Genomic DNA, 17,599 nt, shown 5'->3' with positions numbered 1-17,599 from the left:
CCTGCAGCGCCCCGGCGGAGGCGGCGGGGCCGGTGGGCGGCTGTGGGTGGCCCTGCCGGCCCCGGGAGGGAAGGAGGGAGGCTGAGCTGCCCGCGGGCAGAGGCGAGCCTCGGGGCCCGAGCGGGGAGAAGGGTCACACACACACATCGCCAAGCCCCGTGCAGGCACAGCTATGCACAGGCTCTATTATTCGGATGAGTGAGTTACCTTGGAAGTGAAAATAAACCTGAAACCTGGTTGCTGCGTTTCCGTTGAAGGGCTACCCCAGCAAAGGCCTTGCAGACTGTTCCCCAGAGATAAGCGTTAGCTGCTGGAGCGTCGGGAACAGCCCGTGTGACATACCGACTGCGGTTTGCTGTGCGATGTAGTTCGTCACTGGCACAAGAATACGATTTAAACATCCTTCCATTCAGTGTTACATTGATGAGCAATTTTAAGAGGATGCGAGCAAAATAAATTACACCGATGCAAGACTCTGGACTCGAGTTTTTCACTGAAGTTCATGACAAAATACTGCAGTTTTCCACACAGAATCGCTTTTGGTTATTTAAATAAATTAAACCCATGCATTATACATTTTATCTGTATAACACACATGGGATAATTACATGAAGAGTGATCAAATTACTGTTTCCTCACACCAGGATAAACACGAACGGCATTAACATAAAATGCAGGCCGCTTTACAGTAATACTTCATTAGGGATAGGAAGACCTGTAAGACCCGCTTGTATGCTTTCTATCATGTTTTCCATCATAAGGCGGCGTGTCTTCTTGGTGGCACTTCCAATGTGAGGAGTTATTATAACATTCTTCAGCTTTAACAAAGGGTGATCCCTGGGAAAGGAAAAGAAATACTGAGCTAGTCACTCACAGAGCATTCATCTGTTATTTCGTCACCTGAAGGGAGCCAGGGAAATATTTAAAATAATAATTAAAAATAAAAACTAATTGCATGACCCAAGCATCCTCAGAGGAGTTCAAACTGCTGCCTAGCTTGCGGGTTTTTTATGCAACAAATCCTCCGAATGAGTCAGTGTGAATTTTGTTTGGCTAGGACGGAAGGACTGGGGACATCGTTTCAGTAGGATGAGTGCACATACATCATGTACTCCTACTAATGAAATTATGTAACTTCTCACATGCTCACAAACTTGTACTTAGTTTGAACCACACACATGCACTCATTTATATTTAACTTAAATACATGTCCTACCTTGGCAAAGGTTCAGGATACGTCACATCCAGAGCAGCTGCCTTAATAACTTTGTTTTGCAGGGCTTCCACCAAAGCATCCTGATCCACAACCAGACCTGGGTTACAGTAAGGATACCCTTATTTTCATATTCCATACTGTTCTCTCACCATCCTTTTGGGCATGGTGGTCAGGTAAATGGCAGGGCTAGCGATGTTCACAAAGCAGAAGCAGCAGCAGAGGGAGTGTGGTGAAGTGAGAGGAGGAAGCTGGGGTATGTGCATCAGAGTTGGACAGTCAGGAATTTTAAAAGGCAGTACGTAGCACCATAAAGCAAAGTACAGTGCCAGACTTCAGAGTGGGCTGTGCCACCCTGATGTATGTTAGCAACAACACTGCACTAAAATAAAAAGCTTAAGCAGGAGATTTTACACATATACACGGGCTTCTAGCACTCCGAGCTCACTAACATTTTAGAGACCTACTTGCTCATAATTACAGAAATGCTTAAATGTTTTGCTGAGATATGACCACGGACATCTAAATAATCTAGTAATTGGAGAATTTACTGAAAATTTCAGAGTGACAGACTCTATATTAGGATTGGGTTTTCCCAGGACTTCTTATGCCAGCAAACCATAATGCAGTTTTGTTTATTCTGCACCCTACCTCTGCTGATATTAATGAGAGTGGCTGTGGGTTTCATCAGCTCCAGCTCCCTCTTCCCAATCAGTTTGTGTGTCTGTGGAGTCAGGTTCACAGACAGCAACACAAAATCTGACTGCTGGAGCAGATCATCTATCTTCTTACAGTAAATAGCTCCAACGGCACTTTCTTCTTCCTTGTTTCTGAGGGGAAAAACCCAAAATTAAACTCCAGTAGTAAGCAACAAGCAAAAGTTCAAATCACCATTAGAGAAAAGGTTTCTTAATTGTTTCCTTCACTCCGTAGTGCAAAGCAGTTAGCCAGTTATCTGACTGGAACTCAGTAAAGAAAAATGTTAAGCTGTTTCCCACAATACCAAGTGCAGTATACACAAATGTGCAGTACTATACCTGTGGGGATGGAAAGTAAGAAATGGGTATCATGTAAATGCACTGAATAAATAATAAAATGAATGCATTTGTGTCACGGCTTCTGGTTGTAATGGGGATTCTTTTCCAACCCAAAAGCAAGATGGATGTTTGACATTAATTCCCTTCCCTGTGAAAAGTAACTTGTCTGAAAATTACTGAGCAGGTTACAAGACAGGGCAGGGATTAAATCTTCAGAAATTCGTGTCGGCGGCAGTTTGCTTGCTCTGTGCATCAGTGCTGGTTCACTGAAACCACATGCTGCAGGACCTGCCAGTGCATTCGATCCCTATCAGGACAAGGTTGGGCGTGTACTGCCCGGCTCCCATGGGATTCCCACAAAAGAAAAGGATGGGATGGGCCTGATGGGAGTCATGGCATATGTGAAGGGCACATACACCTCATCTAGAAGACAGCGAATGGGCTGGCAAGTCCAGCTCTTCATTGTCAGCTGGCTCTGAAAGGGTGAGATGTCTCTGTCTGCGCCCCTGCCTCACCTAAGTCACAGGAGTTATGTCCTCGCAGACTGTTCCTCCTTTCCTCAGTCCATTGCAATGTCACCAACATGACAGGAAGGCCCAGGGAGCCCTGACTCACGGGGAGACCAGTGAGATGTATCTCTCCCATTCTATACAGACTTTGTTTCTGTATAAATTGGGAAATTAATGACCACCTTGAAGCAAGTGTATGTACTTTGCCACTTAAAATAAAGAGCCAATAATAAGGCAACGACTCATTGTCGTGGCCCTGAGGGCACCACCAGCCCTGGCTGTCCCTGTCCGGCCCTCCGGGGCTTCCCCCCATTGCAGGACTCCATGGCAGCTCCCCTCGGGGCCGTCAGCCCCTGCCCCAGTGATGCTGCAGCAGGGCTAGTCTCCAGCTCCCCTCAGCCCTGGTCTGGTCTCCGTCCTGGCTTATCACCATGAGCTCGCCTGATGATTTGGACTTCTGGGTGAACCTGGCCGTGATATGTGGCCCTCGCTGCTTCCTGGCACAATATTTAATAACAATAGTGCAGAGAGCACATTGTCCTATCCTAACATGGAGAGAACAGGAGATCAGTTTGACAGTGAAAGGTACAAGTAACGTTTAAAAGCAGTGACAAAATAGACTTTCCATGGAGCTGCAACCAGCTTTACCTCTGATTTCTGTTGTGGTACAAAATCTTCATTTCAAAGGCTTTGGCTCTCTCGGCTATTTTGTAGCCAATGGTGCCCATTCCCACGATCCCCAGGGTCGCCGCAGAAACCTCAGCCCCCAGCCAGTCAGCAGGGAAATACTCTGTGTTGGGGGAGACTGCCATCTGATAGCCTTGGAGGAGGGAAAAGAACGAAATATGTCATGTAAAGGATGTCCTGGCATCTGGTTAATTTTTTTCCACTTTTTATCATAAGACAAGGCAGAAGCACAGGAGCAGTAACATAATGTTGTTGTGTTTCTGGACAAGAAGTGAATAATGCTGCACTGTCAACATGACATCTGACATTGATTTCTTGCTTAGGATAGAAACATATCCAGGCCCTCTTTGGCAGACAAGGAAGGTAAGGCCAAAGCAGCAACCTCCCTTCGATGTACATCACACACCTGCCCATCGCCTCTCTCTGCCTGCAGTATAGATTATTGTGCCATTGAAATGCACCTTGGCAACACAGCTTCTTACTCATGGTGGTTCATCAGCAGGGCTTATGAAACTGGCAGTGCCATGGATGTCACCTACATTGTAAATTCTGAATGGTGCAACTGATGAATCAGTTGTAGTATCATCAAGATTTTCATTAAGGCCAAAACATGATTCCCAGCTATCTCGCAGATACACCAAAGTTGGCAGGGAAAAGAAACACAGAGCGTGGTGGACAGATTTCTGGACAGCTTGTTTGTAATGACTCAGATACATGTCAGCTTGGCAAAGACAGGTTTCAAGCCTCCTTGAAAATATCTCCTTTTAATCCCCTTTTATTAAAATTTGAAAAGCAAGACTGCAGTGAACAAGTACAACAAATAAGTGGCTATGGGCTGACGGAGAAGAGGCCTGAATTTAGGGCTGTCTGAAGAAGGAACACATCTACCTTGCCGATACGCCTGTTTGGAAATGGTATGCACTGCATGCAAGTTATTGTCAACATGACAGATTTGTCTTAACTTTTTCCTCATCCCTGTATTTTCCTGTATTTCTACTTTTAAGCTTACCTTTGCATCAGCACACAGTTTCTAACTGCATGTTTTGAAGAGTTACCTTTTCTATAAAAAGACTAAAACCATTTCAGTTATTACCTTCCACAAGTCTCCTGGAAGATGCCAGCATCAAAGCCATCCCCAAGTCTGCAGTGTCAGTGGAAACAACAAATGGAGTGTTGGACACTTTCACACCATAGCTGGAGAGGAGGTTCAGGTCCAAGTGATCTATTCCCACTCCAGAGCTTGCAACTATCTTCAAGTTAGGCAAGCTCTGGAGCAGCTCTTCATTAATAACAGGTTTGTGATACCACATATAAATAGCTCTGATCTTTTTGCTGAGAAATTTCTTGTTTTCAAGATATTCTTTCATGGTGATGAGATGAAAATGTTTCTCCAGAAATTCAACATGGTCTTCATATACTCCTTGCTTCCCTCCTATACAGTCAATTAGCACATAAGGCAGTTCCTGACCCTCCATGCCCTACAAAAGCAATGAGAAACCAAAAGGATGTATCCTTAAGTGACCCATTATACCTTTTTTAAAAAGCAGGAGTTGATTGGCTCCATTACATGCTATTTTCCCACATGATGACAGAGTTGGCTAAAGATACTCCCACATGCAGAACTTTCCTTGTGTTCTTCCTGTATTACTCAGAAGGATGTTCAATTTTTAGATAATCTTGTTAATAAGACAAGAAAACATTGTTCCTGGCATACCAGCTATGCTAACACTTAAACAAAAGAGCTACCAGATGTTACTCCTGTACAATATTCAATATTTAAAGACCAAAGTCTTGATAATTTAAGAATGAGGCCATGTGAGTGGAAGGGTTATCTTTTAGCCCCCAAGTTCTGCCTTTGATTGCCACCGATGCAACCATATTAAGTAATCAGCATTAATGAGATTACCTCAGGAAAAGTCTTGTTTAATATAACAGAGCTATAATTTGTCAACTACGAACTTTGGAGTTACCAATTTACTTCTTGAACATGAGTTTACCCTTTTTTTTTCCTCGGCCTCCTTCAGTGCCCTGAGAGCTCCTCACGCTGCCGCCTCTGGAAAGGATCAAGCCTGTTACCTCAGGTTAAAGACAAGAGACCCGCACGCTGCCTCTCGCCTCAGGGCGGGTTCAGCGCTTTCCGAAGGCGTCTGCAGTGGTCCCGGCGAGCCTGCAGGCGGGACTAGAGACGGGAGGGAGCCGGACGGGCGGCCCAAGGGCCGGCAACGGGCGAGATCCCCTCCGGCTCCCGCTCCCAGCCAGGGCGGCCCGTCGGGCGGGGCGCGGAGAGCCCGGGAGACCCCCGTGCCCCGCACGCCCGGTCCTACCGACGGTACCGCCGACCTCCCGCTGAGCCGCGGCCACGCGCGGCGGGGGCCGAGGCGCGGAGGACCCCCGGGGGGACGACGGGCAGCCGCGACCGGTGGCCGCCGCCCGGCAGAGGCGCTCCCGGTGCCCCGGGCCGGGGGCGGTGTGTGTGTGGGGGGGGCCCCGCGGCAGCGCACGCAGCACTTACCCGCGCCGCCACCGCTCGCCGCCGCCACCGCCGCCGCGCCCCAGCCGCGCCGCCGGGCCGGGGGAGGGCGGGAGGGCAAGAGCGGAGCGGGGCCGCCCCGCGCTGGCACCGCGCCCGCCGCCCGAGCCGGGGCTGCCCGGCCGTCCGCGCCCCCGCCGCGGGGCCGGGCGGGTGCCTGCGGCCGCCCGCAGAGGCGCTTCCGCGGGCCGGCGGTTGGGGTGAACGGGGGGGAGAGGAGGTGCCAGGGCGGCGGGAGGTGTGCCCCCAAACCCCGCGGGGGAGCCGAGAGAGAGCAATAGGTGTTCACAAATAATTGTGTGTTTTTAAAAACGTATCGTGTTTCTGCGCTGTTAGTAATTTCAAAATAATCAGGATCTTGCATTGACGGCAAGCACGCTTTTTGTTCCATACTGTCTTTGAATACCAGCTATGGTCCGGTCTCTGTGTTGGTCATTACGCTATTTGCAGGTGAGTTAGCGTGGCACGGAGAGTTGTCTCTGACCGGCAGACACCAGTGACAGATCTCATTGCGCACATGAAGGTCTTTTCCAGCCTAAGGGATTCTGAGAATACCCTCAAAACCTCTCTTTGAGAGCTAAGTGACTGGGGCAGGCTCAGGTGCTCGCTCACTGCAGCTGTTATCCCGGCTACAGGCAGTCCTGTGCCTATCCCAGCTGAGAAACGCGTGAAAATGTTCCTGACACAGGTTACGTGGACTGTAAATCCCCGGTGGTGGAGGCTGCCAAGTACAGCTTCAGTACGCTGTTCGCTAAAGCTGTGCTGGAGCGATCCCCCTTGCTGTGCAGGTGGGCAGCAGACACTCGAGAGGGTGCCTGGCTTCCCTGGTGAGAACAGCTCGGGAGCCGGGGATCTCTTCCCTTCCACGCTACGGAATAACCAGTAGTTGCGCACTGCTGTGTCTCTCCCGACTACCGCAGTGCTTTGCGAAAGAATGGATTAGAAAATCGTGTCTTCTTGAATTCTACCAAAGTCCTTTTGATATGCTGAACATTAAAGCAGTCAAGTTTAACACCAAATCCTCTATAAAATGACTAATGAAAAGATAAAGTATAATAAAATGTTGTAATAATTATACAAAACCATTGTTCTTGTTATCCTGGTGATGATTTTTGAGTATCATGTGCTTACATGGATTTCAAGTTCAGAGAGTTAAACTTTAAAGCAAAAATTCATTAACTAGCAAGATGGAGTTACAGCATATTAACTGGATTCTTAGTTAAGCCTACTTGAATGTTCTTCTTTAAAAAAAAGCAACAAACCCTAAAATGCTTACACATTCCCTGTTTCACATCAACTGCTTCCAAGTTTGGTGATAAGACATAATGGGTGATCTTTTAACTTACTGCTCAGTTACATTACCTGAGATCAAAGGACCATTGTAAAGCCTCTCTCAAAGACACAACTTGTTCTCGCTATGAATCAAGGAAGGAGGTCTACCACATTTTAGTAGTGAAGGTAAAAAAAAAAACTTTGGAAGGACAACACGGTAGTTTTTCCCTTTGTATATCAAATCAACAAATTTGAATGAACAAAATGAAGGAGCGATTAGTCAGAGGGGCCAAAAAAATAGTAGTCAAAGGAATGTTACTCTTTTTTAAAGCAAAAATCCAGGACATACATGTCAAATGTCAAGAAAATGGGTGTGTTACGTGGTTAGATGTGGAGAGAATCAGATGGCTTCAAAGTTTTTTTGTGTAACTTGAACATCTAATTTTCAAGTTATGGTTCAGGACCTGATCTATCTCTGTAGGAGATAATCTGTATGGCAACATACGTGCAGAAGAGGTCAGGAAGCCATTTATATTTTGAGTGATTGAAGAGCTGTTTGAATTACTAGGACACAGAATGTCACAGAGTAGAGCGTGGGCAGCAACCAAACAACAGTTACCATAAGCTAAGTCTGATTAAGGTAAAACAAGATAAGAGTGTTGCACCAGTGCACTATCATGTTCTAAGTAGATTTGATTTGCAGAGTACCTTATAGACCTCCATGTAGTGTGTTCAGCTGAATTACATACTGTTGCAGTGTGCTGTTCGTTTTCTATTATAGAAAGGGATCTATTATACCAGCATTGTGACAATGTTCTCTGAAACTAATCATGTCTGTGGGTATGGGGAGAGAAGTATTGCACAGTCTGTGAACTTAATTCCCATTATTAAATATTGCCATTGGTGTCCATGTGATACTGCAGGGCAAGCTGATGCCTGCAGTGTTAATAAGGTGCTTGCATAATAATTGTTTCTTAGGATTAGATTCTTGAAGTATTGCGTTAGCCTAAAAGACTTTTGTATAATGTAATGTAATACATTTCCCAGGTGAGAAGTATAGACTAGCTAAAGCATGACGCTGGATAAGGACATACATTTCCCATGTCTACGTTACGTGTTAATAAAGCAATATTATATGTGACCAGGATTCACAGGACAAAAAAAGCAGAGGCAGGAAATCTATATTCATGAGTTTGTTGTTTCAGGCAAGGCCAACCCAAGCGATGCATTTGTTTTCACTGACTCTAAACCATCATAAAGTGTTATCACTAACCCGCCTGCTTGCCGTAGGTAAGGCCAGCTTTCCCAGTAGACTACTGTAGCAGCACTTTATTCCAGATCATGTACTGTTTGCATGTCAAAATGTTTCAAACAAATCTGAATCAACGGAGTGAACTGTAATGGATCATCTCTTTGCTCATGTGGCCATTGCATTTTTTGATCCATTTTTAGTAATCGTAAAATTGGATGTATTGTGTTTTCTAAGCACAATCTAAGTAGAATAGCAGAGATGGGAAACAGCATCTAGTAAGCACAGGAAGGTTTCCTTAAGTGTATGTATGTCAGTTAGTTTGATACTATTCAATGAATATTTATGTATTAAGGAAAGGCAGGAAACAAAGGGCCATTTTTTGCAATGTAATTTGAAAAGAGAGGTAGTTGTTACCTGAAGACATTTTGGGAAGTTGTCCTTCAAGTGACGATTTCCAGTCTGTGGAATGCCAAGTCGTTGGGCCTTGTGTGTGAGTCAACCCATCACTCCAATAACTGACAGGTATCCTGTTGTCTAGCGCTGTGTCTTCCTGTCTAAAGCACCCCACTGGCAGGGAGCACTTCTGTAACTCATCAGCCCAGATTCTTGAAATATCTTCAAAAGTACAAGTAAAACTCCAAGCAAGTGCCAAGCATGTTCTACTGTTTTATGCAGAAGTGAAATTAAGTACTGTATCTGATTTCATGTTTGCTGCTTCACGTCTGGAGAAAAGTTTGCATGTGCAAAACCTTGTGTGTTTTCTCCAGTTTTAGGATACTGATCTAATAAAAGTTGTTTTTTTTTTCTCTCTGCTATTTTAGCTTCTTGTAGCTTTGTTTTCAGCTCTGTAATTTATTGCTTAGCCTTTTATTTTGAAAGAATAAACAACGTATTTTTGTCAAGGTCATACAGGTGACAATGAAAGGCATACTGCACACCTGTACCTCAGAGAACCTGGAGGTACCTGGGACAGTCTTGAAATTCTTGCCAGCGAACTTGCTGCTCCTGAAAAGCTGCAATGTCTTGTTTCCCTGAGCTGCAAGAGTTGGTAACATCACCGTATGTTAAACTGGTGGAAGGAAGTGGCTTTTGGCAAGCACCAGTGACAACCTTCTGCAAGAAAAAGGGAGTGGAAATGGCTCTGTAAAGATGCATGAGACTACAGGGAAAATCCTAGCTGCACTTAATGGCAACTTTGCTATAAATTTTACCAATAGATTAAATAATCATACTATTCGGAAAGTCATACTACATAATAAAAGGTATAACACTGCCACTTTGAGTTGTGTATTGGTTTATTTGTCTTTTGGACTTGTATTAAGACAACAGAGAGTACATAAGACAACTGAGAGGATAGCAAACTGTTTCCTACAAAGCTTTAGTGAGGTGGATGAGCATTCTTCTATTTAAAGAGATCCTTTTCCTGTGGAATTTGAATGATTAATTGTAATATAGGTGCTATTTCTAGTGGAGGAAAGCCATGGGATTTTGATTTTTTCTATAATAATAATTGCAGTAACAAAAACAATTTGTCAAAATATTTTTTTCTCTTTACAGTAGTGAAGCTCCCTGTTATATCTCGTTTCAAATATAATTATTCTTGCGAATGTCCAGAAGCAGTGATACAAAGGAAAATGTTTAGATTTGGATTTTAATGCTGCGTGTGTTTTTATAGACTTTTGAGTTCCCACTAATTTACAGAATGGTGCTGGAGGCTTAGACAGCTCCAAGTGTTCTTCCAAATATTTGCACAAAGTTGAAAATCTGGAGGTAGACTGCACATAAATTTGGTATTACAAACATAGTAGCATGTTCATCTTGAAGACCAATTTTCCTCAGTGCTAGTACTTTAAATTGTCTTATAAAATCCAATCTGCTTTAAATAAGTGATTCTGAGTACATTTCTGAGAACCGACTTCTGCCTCAGCATTTTGTGTCTCAGGAGCTAGTTTAAATAGAGACTTCCATATGGAAAGTCAATAATATTTCTAGCCAGGTAGCCTACTTCGTTGTTTTTGATAGCTAATAGAATGGGAACAAAGTGAATTATGTAATCTAAAAATGACATTTTCTTTAGGACTAGGGAGCCTAGCAAGAAGTGCATTGGCAATCAGAAGTTGTTTTTCCCAGAGCCACTTAAAGCCTGCGTGCATCTATCTATGGTTGGAAGTGAAAAGTAATGTATACCTCCAGTTTGCAAGGAAATTAAAATGTAAAAGCTGGTTTTTAATGACATGTGATACCAAGCCAGAGCTTTCCGTGCCCACTTGGAATAGGTTTCTCTTAATGGGGAAAACATAAGAATAAACACCTTTAGAGCTGATGGGGGTGAATAGAAGAATAGAAAGAGAGCTGTGATATCCTTTTGCACATCAGCTAGGGAGCACTTCACTGGATATGGGGAGACCATTAAGAGCTGCTAGTATGTTTTCAACTGCTTCCTCTATTATCATGTAGGTGGCCTTGTCTGTTTTAATGCCGAGGTGAGGCGTTATTATGACATTCTTTAATTTTAACAACGTATGATCTCTGGAAGAAAGGAAAAAAGAGATAGTTAAGTTACCTACCGTTGTCCGTCCAAATAAAGAGGAGTTCTACTTTGGCTTTTGCACTGTATTTAAATATAAAGTTAATTTAATATAACTTTACAAGTCCCACTCTACATCCACAGAACCCAATCACCTGTGTTCAAGTAAATTTTGGACATTAAAAGGACATGTAAGAGTTTATACTGTGCTCTTTTGTCCAGAAACAGACTTTTGCCATTAGGCAGCAATTTGAACTATGACAGAGGAGAGGATTAAGCCCTCCTGACACATTAACTCTACACAATGCTCTGAGCTGTATTATGTGTGTAGGCTCAGATAACGGACAGTGATGTCCCGGCACACAGACATAACAAGACCAAACTCCCCCCAACCCAAAATGCAGCCAGCACAGTTAACTCCATGAGGCACCATTCTGGTAGAGGTGTCTTTTTACAGAAGCTAAGTAGCCTCTGGGCCCAAGACATCTGCAGTACTTCAGCCTTGTATTGGGGAAACAAGCCTGTGGGGAGGGAAACCTCGGGGCAATGCAGCAGGTCTAAGAAGGGATGACTCAAGCAGCTTCCACCCATTCACGGCAAGTTGCACCTTCAGATAAAGCAATTTGTAAGTGAAGCACTGCTGCAGCTGCATATGGTGATTCTGTGGAGGGGGTTTAATGCTCCCCTCGGCGCACAAGGCCCCTCCTGCTGTTTCCTGGCGCCCAGGCTTCCCTTTGGCCTGTTAATCAGAGGCAGCATCTGGGCTGCATCCCATTCGTATTCATGGCAGTTTTACACAAACCTCCACCCCAGGGGCAGGTGGGGCTGCCTCTGCCAGATCCCTGCCTGCTGCAGGGATGCTTCCTGCCCCTGGCAGGTCTCACGCATCGTTTCTGAGAAATAAGCAGAGATGGCAACCTGGGCAGTGGTTCCGGGTAGGTGACGTCCAAAGCTGCGGCCCTGATAACACCAGTCTGCAGAGTTGTCACCAGCGCCTCTTGGTCAACTACTGCACCTGGTTTGGAATAAGAGTGTCTCTCAGTGCCATTTGCAGGTAATGATCTGAGAGTGAAAAGAGAACAGAAGGGCAGAGAGAGGAATTTTCGCCATGCCTGATCTGTCCTCGGTGTATGCACCAGCTGCGCGGTGGATGCAGCATGGTGCTGCGTGTAACACCACAGGAGCTGGCTCATACTTTCTCGTCAGGCCAGTCAACAGTTCTGGATGGTACCTCGGCTGATGTTAATAAGAGTAGCTGTGGGTTTCATCAGCTCCATCTCTCTTTTCCCAATCAGCTTGTGTGTCTCAGGTGTCAGGCTCACCACCACCGTCACAAAATCTGCGCGCTGGAGCAAGTTGTCTATCTTTTTGCAGTAAGTGGTGCCGACAGCTTGCTCCTCTTTCTCTTTCCTGGTGGGGAAAACAAGGATCACACTATGTTTCAGGGCATCAGTCATGAAAATATTTTCTTCAATGATGTCACTGGTATACAAACTAAAGGATCTGATTATCACATTCCTGTAGCAAACATGTGGCAAAGAAAGGTGAATTTAGTCTCAGCTGGCTGTTTAGGCCCTTCTGGAAGGCTTCAAGCCCTACAGCAGGGGATGGATTGCATGCCTGCCTCTCAGCCACTGCAGTGCAGGGTCCAGGGGCTTCTTTTAAAGTCTGCAAGTGGACTAAGGCTAAGCACTGGAACAGATGGCAGCACATGGTCCATTCTTCAGAATCCCCTGCGGAGAAGGTGCACCTCACAGGATGCAGTAATCACTCAAACCAGAGTAGTGGTATTCACCAGAACTCATCCATGGGAGCTCTGAGCGTGCCGGTGGTCCTCATCCTGTTGGCATCCTCCAGCGAGCCTGTCGTTTTCTCATGAGTGGAATCAGCAAGGCAGCTCTTTGGCAGGCTCCTGGCTGCCCCAGGACTTTCACAAAATAAAGTGTTCAACACAAAAAGTTACCAAAGTAGAGAGAGATTTTTAGTTTGAACTTTTCACAATAAAAAAGAATACTTGCCATTTCTCCTGTTCTTTGTAAATTTAGCTGCCTGAACTTTGGGAACTAAAGAAGCAATGACAGGAGATTGTGTGTACAAACTTCTGCTCCTGATTGCAAGAGAATGGCTTGGAATTATCATCTCCTCCCCAATCTAGAAATAAAGAAAGAAGTCACGCTAAGAAAATAACTTCAGTGTAACTTTGGACCATGTGTCTCCTAACGCATGCATTTCATTTTTTTCTTTCAGTGCCCAGGTCAACAACTAGAGATTAAGTGGGTAAAGAACAGAATGGAACTACAGCCAGTTTTGCAGCATGCAGAGTGTATCTCGCTTCAGCACACAAGCTTGAAGTGTAAATGTACTTCAAAATAAGCAGGTTTTTAATTTCTGTTACACTGCATATTGATTATTCATCACAGCACTCTTACATAAATATTAAAGACTGAGAAATATTAAACAGAGGCAGTTAGTGATGATCCACAGGGGAAAAAAAAAGGATTTGTGCCTTATTTTCTCTTTTTTGTGGTTCATGAAGAAATTCTGAAAGATCTTAAGGAGAGTGTTCACTAGAACTTTTTTTAACGTGAGTTTGCTCAGCTGTTTTTATAATTTCTGAAGTAACAGGAATGCCAAGCAAGGCTAGAAATTTCTGGCCTCATCCACCCTTGTGATTTGGTTAGGGCTAGCTAGAGCAGTAACCCTCCTTCTGCAGTCTGCATATGGAAAAAATCACTGAAAGCTACATGTACTAGCACTGCAGCTTCTCCCTTCAGTCAGGGAGGAGTAAAGTTCTCTCAGGGTAGATCATGGTTTATTGCAGTAAACATTTGTTCCACTTGTTGGCTGCACCTTGCCTGATTGCAACGGCCTGGAGTTGTACATGGGGATCTTGCTCACCTTTACAGTGAAGAGCCCCTGTGCTGAATCTCTAACAAGGATCAGATTCCCAGATACACAAGTTAGGAGGGGCTAGAAATAAAGGGTGAAATCCAGTTAAATATTTGGCAAAACTCCTACTGGTTTGAAGAGAAACAAGGTTTTCTCAAGAACAGCTCTCAAGTTAATCAATTTTCATGTTGTGCCAAGTATATGTTTCCTAGTTCTCCAGTCATTCAGAGTTTCAACAAGATCACTCCTGAACTTCAAAATATGGGGAAAAATAAACAAAAGGTAGAGTTATGTGTCACTATAGTAAGATATGATAAGAATAAAAAAGGTATAAGCTTGATTTTCCTTTTCCTGCTCACATCTCCAGGAAACCTTGGAATTTCTAATATAAAACTTAAATTAAGTTTCCAAGTGTTTAATCACCAAGTAATTCCTTACAAGACTGATTTGAGGCAACCGTTCTTTTTTTTCCTTTTGTTTTAATCTTGGCCCTATTCCCTCATTTCATATTCCTGAAATAATTCCTTGAAAAAGAAATACTGACTATCTAAAAGGGAGTTTCTGCTGTAATTAGGGTCAAGACGTATCTTTACCTCCATGTCCTGTTGTGGTACAAAATGTTCATTTCAAACGCTTTGGCTCTCAGAGCAATCTTATACCCAATGCTGCCCATGCCAATGATCCCCAGAGTAGCTCCAGTAACTTCAACTCCCAGAAAATCAGCTTCGCAGTACTCCATACCTGAAGAAATTGCAATGTGATAGCCTGCAAGAAAAACACTCCAATATAAGAAATGAATGGGGTCCAACACAGAGGAACAAGGCAAAAGCGTCTGGGCTTCTGCTACTATAGCACACTTTTAACAGTTACAAACACACAATTTTAAATAGCAGTGGTTTTTGTAATGTCCTAGGTGACTCCCTAATATATCATCTTTCCCTGCCACATGTATGTGACATTCCCATTTATTCTCACCATACTACAAAAAGCCTTTTGATGTAACCTCCCCTAAATATCCTTTTACTGCTTTAGACTCATATAAATATTGCCATGTTCTGCATCAACAATCAAAATAATTATTGCCAGTAACACTGCAGAGTTTGGAAATGTCATGTGGAGAATAACACCAGATGTTGGTTTTGCTATTTAGAATGAGAACAGGTTTCCTGTTCACCTCTGCCACTCTCCTTGGAAAGAAAAAAGTGTGACTTCTTTAAAAATCACTACTCGGTAATTTCCATAATTACCTGTTAAACCTGCAAAATTTTGGATAGTTCCACAACACAGAAAATACACTTATATGCACAGAGACAGCACTTATTAGTCTGCTAGCAAAGTGACAGGCTTCTGATATTTCAGTCTTCTGATATTGACAGCTCTTCTAAAACATAAGCAGAATATTGTGAAAGTATCAAAAAATGCCTCAGGATAAAACTCAGTCATGCCAGGGCAGAGCTATCAGAAATGCCACCAGGGATAGTTTATGTAGATGCGAACAAGAAATTAATCTCCCTTTTAATCTGTCTCCTCCTTGTGAGGTAGAAACAGATTTAGGGGAAGACAACTGTCCTTTGAGTTTCTATGAATCCTGTGGTACAGCTGGCAAATCAAAGGCAGGTAAATTTAATAGGATAAATCTGGAGGATCTTTTCCTGAAGCAGGAGGCATTCTAACCAAGCCAAGGGTAGGTCTATTTGGGGAAATGGCAAGAAAAAATTGTGGAAGAAACTAGAAAGCATGCTACTAGCAGAAACTGGAGCAGGCTGCCTTGTTGCTCTCTAATGCCCCTTAAATTCCTCAATTCTGCACCAATCCATTTCAGTCCCTGAGAATATGCCCATGCCTCTGTCAGCCCCAGCTTTCAGCATATACCCTTATTCTGCTCCATTGTTGCCTCCCACACTCTAATTTCTTCTGCCAGCTTGTAGCTGCAGCAATCATCTGTGGCATCCCGCACTTTTGGTCAATAGCACTGTAACGCTGTCACATCAAGAAGCACGTCTTATGTCAGCCAAATGTCATAGTCACTGAAAATGCACTGCTGAAGAAGGTAATGAGATTTAAAGTTTTCCAATGTAGGAAGCACACTTCAGTGTGTTGTTCATCTGAAACTGTTAAACTAAGTCTACAGCCGTATTTATTCTAAAAATTAAATTCCAGCTTCTAAGACCGCTTGTTCCATAAAGCAAAAAGTTGTATTTGAATTGTATATGTGATTAGATTCTGCTCAAGTATTTTCAACCCAGACTGGTGACCTGTGAAAACTAAACTCATATGATTTTATTTATACCTGGTTGAAATGTATGTTATGTATAATGTAATAATTTAGATATATTTATGATATATAAAATATATGAGAATATCAATTATTCTATTTGCCAACCCAACATATTTAGATTTTCACATTTTATGTGAAACTGTGCGCTACAGATAACTCTGGGAAAAGTCAAGTTAATGGTAGGTAAATCTTGTATGATTTTTAGAAGCCACAAAAGAATGGAGATGTTACCTTCCACTAGTCTTCTAGCAGCTGCCAGCAGCAAAGCCATACCAGTATCTGCCGTGCTGCTGGAAACAGCACGTGGAGCATTAGCCATCTTCACACCAAAGCTAGCTATAAGTTTCAGATCCAGGTGATCCATCCCTACTCCTGAATTCGCAATCACTTTCAAGTTTGGCAGGCTCTGGAGGAGCTCTTGGTCAATGACTGGTTTGTGCCACCACAAATAGATTGCTTGGACCTTTTTACTGATATGCTTTCTGTTTTCAAGAAATTCCTTCATAGTGATGAGGTAGAAATGTTTCTTCAGGAACGCCACATGGCCATGCAATATCCCATGTATGCCACCGATTTCATTTACCAAAAACCCAGGTAGCTCTCCTCCTCCCATGATCTGCACAAAGAAGAAAGACACAAAGTGCCAGAAGAAAGACATAATTATTTCCAGACATTTTAAAGAATAATCACTGTCATTGTCCTGTTTCATGACACCTATGACAAGAGATCTTATAAACCACATATTTAGATAGGGAGGTAAACAAACTAAGACAAGAAAGCAGCTCTTTTAAGTATACTACCAATTATACACACACACACACAGAGGTATTCATGTAATCAAGTCTGAACAAGTTCTGTCCCTCATGGTCTGTAAAGTTTCATATCACTGCCATCAGGCTCATAACACACAATTATTTCTTATTAATTACTTAGTTTCAGACCATCAATAGTGTGGTGCAATAAATCTCCTTCCCTACCCTTAAGTCACGAATTACCATGTCTAAGTAGTTTAGAAAAATGTTGAACCAAATCTAGTTTGTGAAAATAAATTGCACAGCTTCATCATGAACTTTGAGTTACCAGGTTAATTTTTAAATACTTCATTGCAGCCTTCTGTCCTGAAGAGACACTAGTGACTTAACTGCAGTGCCTTCTCCTGAGGCTATCATAAGTTAACAAAATAATAGATGCTTAAGCAAGTGTTTTCCAAGAAGGACTTATGCACTCAAATTAAAACATGGGGGGTTTTTGCAGGAATCACTGACCATCTGTTTGTGATCCACAGAGGGTCTGTGAATCGACGGCTCTTTTTTTTTTTTTTTTTAATAGACTATTTACAGCTACCTTTGATTTTCCATAGGAATTTTGGGAAGAGCTGCAGGGAGAGCTGTTCAAGGGCTGAAGA

General features: G+C 43.4%; 2 protein-coding genes across 2 annotated transcripts; both read right to left on the bottom strand.

The window, feature by feature from the left end:
* Positions 1-683: 683 nt before the first annotated feature.
* On the bottom strand, positions 684-5,451 carry LOC127013718 (probable 2-ketogluconate reductase). Its single transcript, XM_050892707.1, has 6 exons — positions 5,425-5,451; positions 4,540-4,924; positions 3,408-3,579; positions 1,865-2,043; positions 1,217-1,313; positions 684-837 (listed from the first exon to the last, which is right to left on the bottom strand). The coding sequence occupies exons 2-6, from the start codon at positions 4,919-4,921 to the stop codon at positions 684-686; spliced, it is 984 nt and encodes a 327-aa protein (XP_050748664.1). The 5' UTR covers positions 4,922-4,924; positions 5,425-5,451.
* Positions 5,452-10,872: 5,421 nt separating this feature from the next.
* Positions 10,873-16,807, bottom strand: LOC127013663 (probable 2-ketogluconate reductase). Its single transcript, XM_050892638.1, has 5 exons — positions 16,426-16,807; positions 14,510-14,681; positions 12,259-12,437; positions 11,946-12,042; positions 10,873-11,029 (listed from the first exon to the last, which is right to left on the bottom strand). The coding sequence occupies exons 1-5, from the start codon at positions 16,805-16,807 to the stop codon at positions 10,873-10,875; spliced, it is 987 nt and encodes a 328-aa protein (XP_050748595.1).
* Positions 16,808-17,599: the final 792 nt, after the last annotated feature.

The sequence above is a fragment of the Gymnogyps californianus genome, chromosome 2 (genome assembly GCF_018139145.2).
Source record: "Gymnogyps californianus isolate 813 chromosome 2, ASM1813914v2, whole genome shotgun sequence".
NCBI classification, from domain to species: domain Eukaryota; kingdom Metazoa; phylum Chordata; class Aves; order Accipitriformes; family Cathartidae; genus Gymnogyps; species Gymnogyps californianus.
This window is presented reverse-complemented; position numbering and strand designations above follow the sequence as displayed.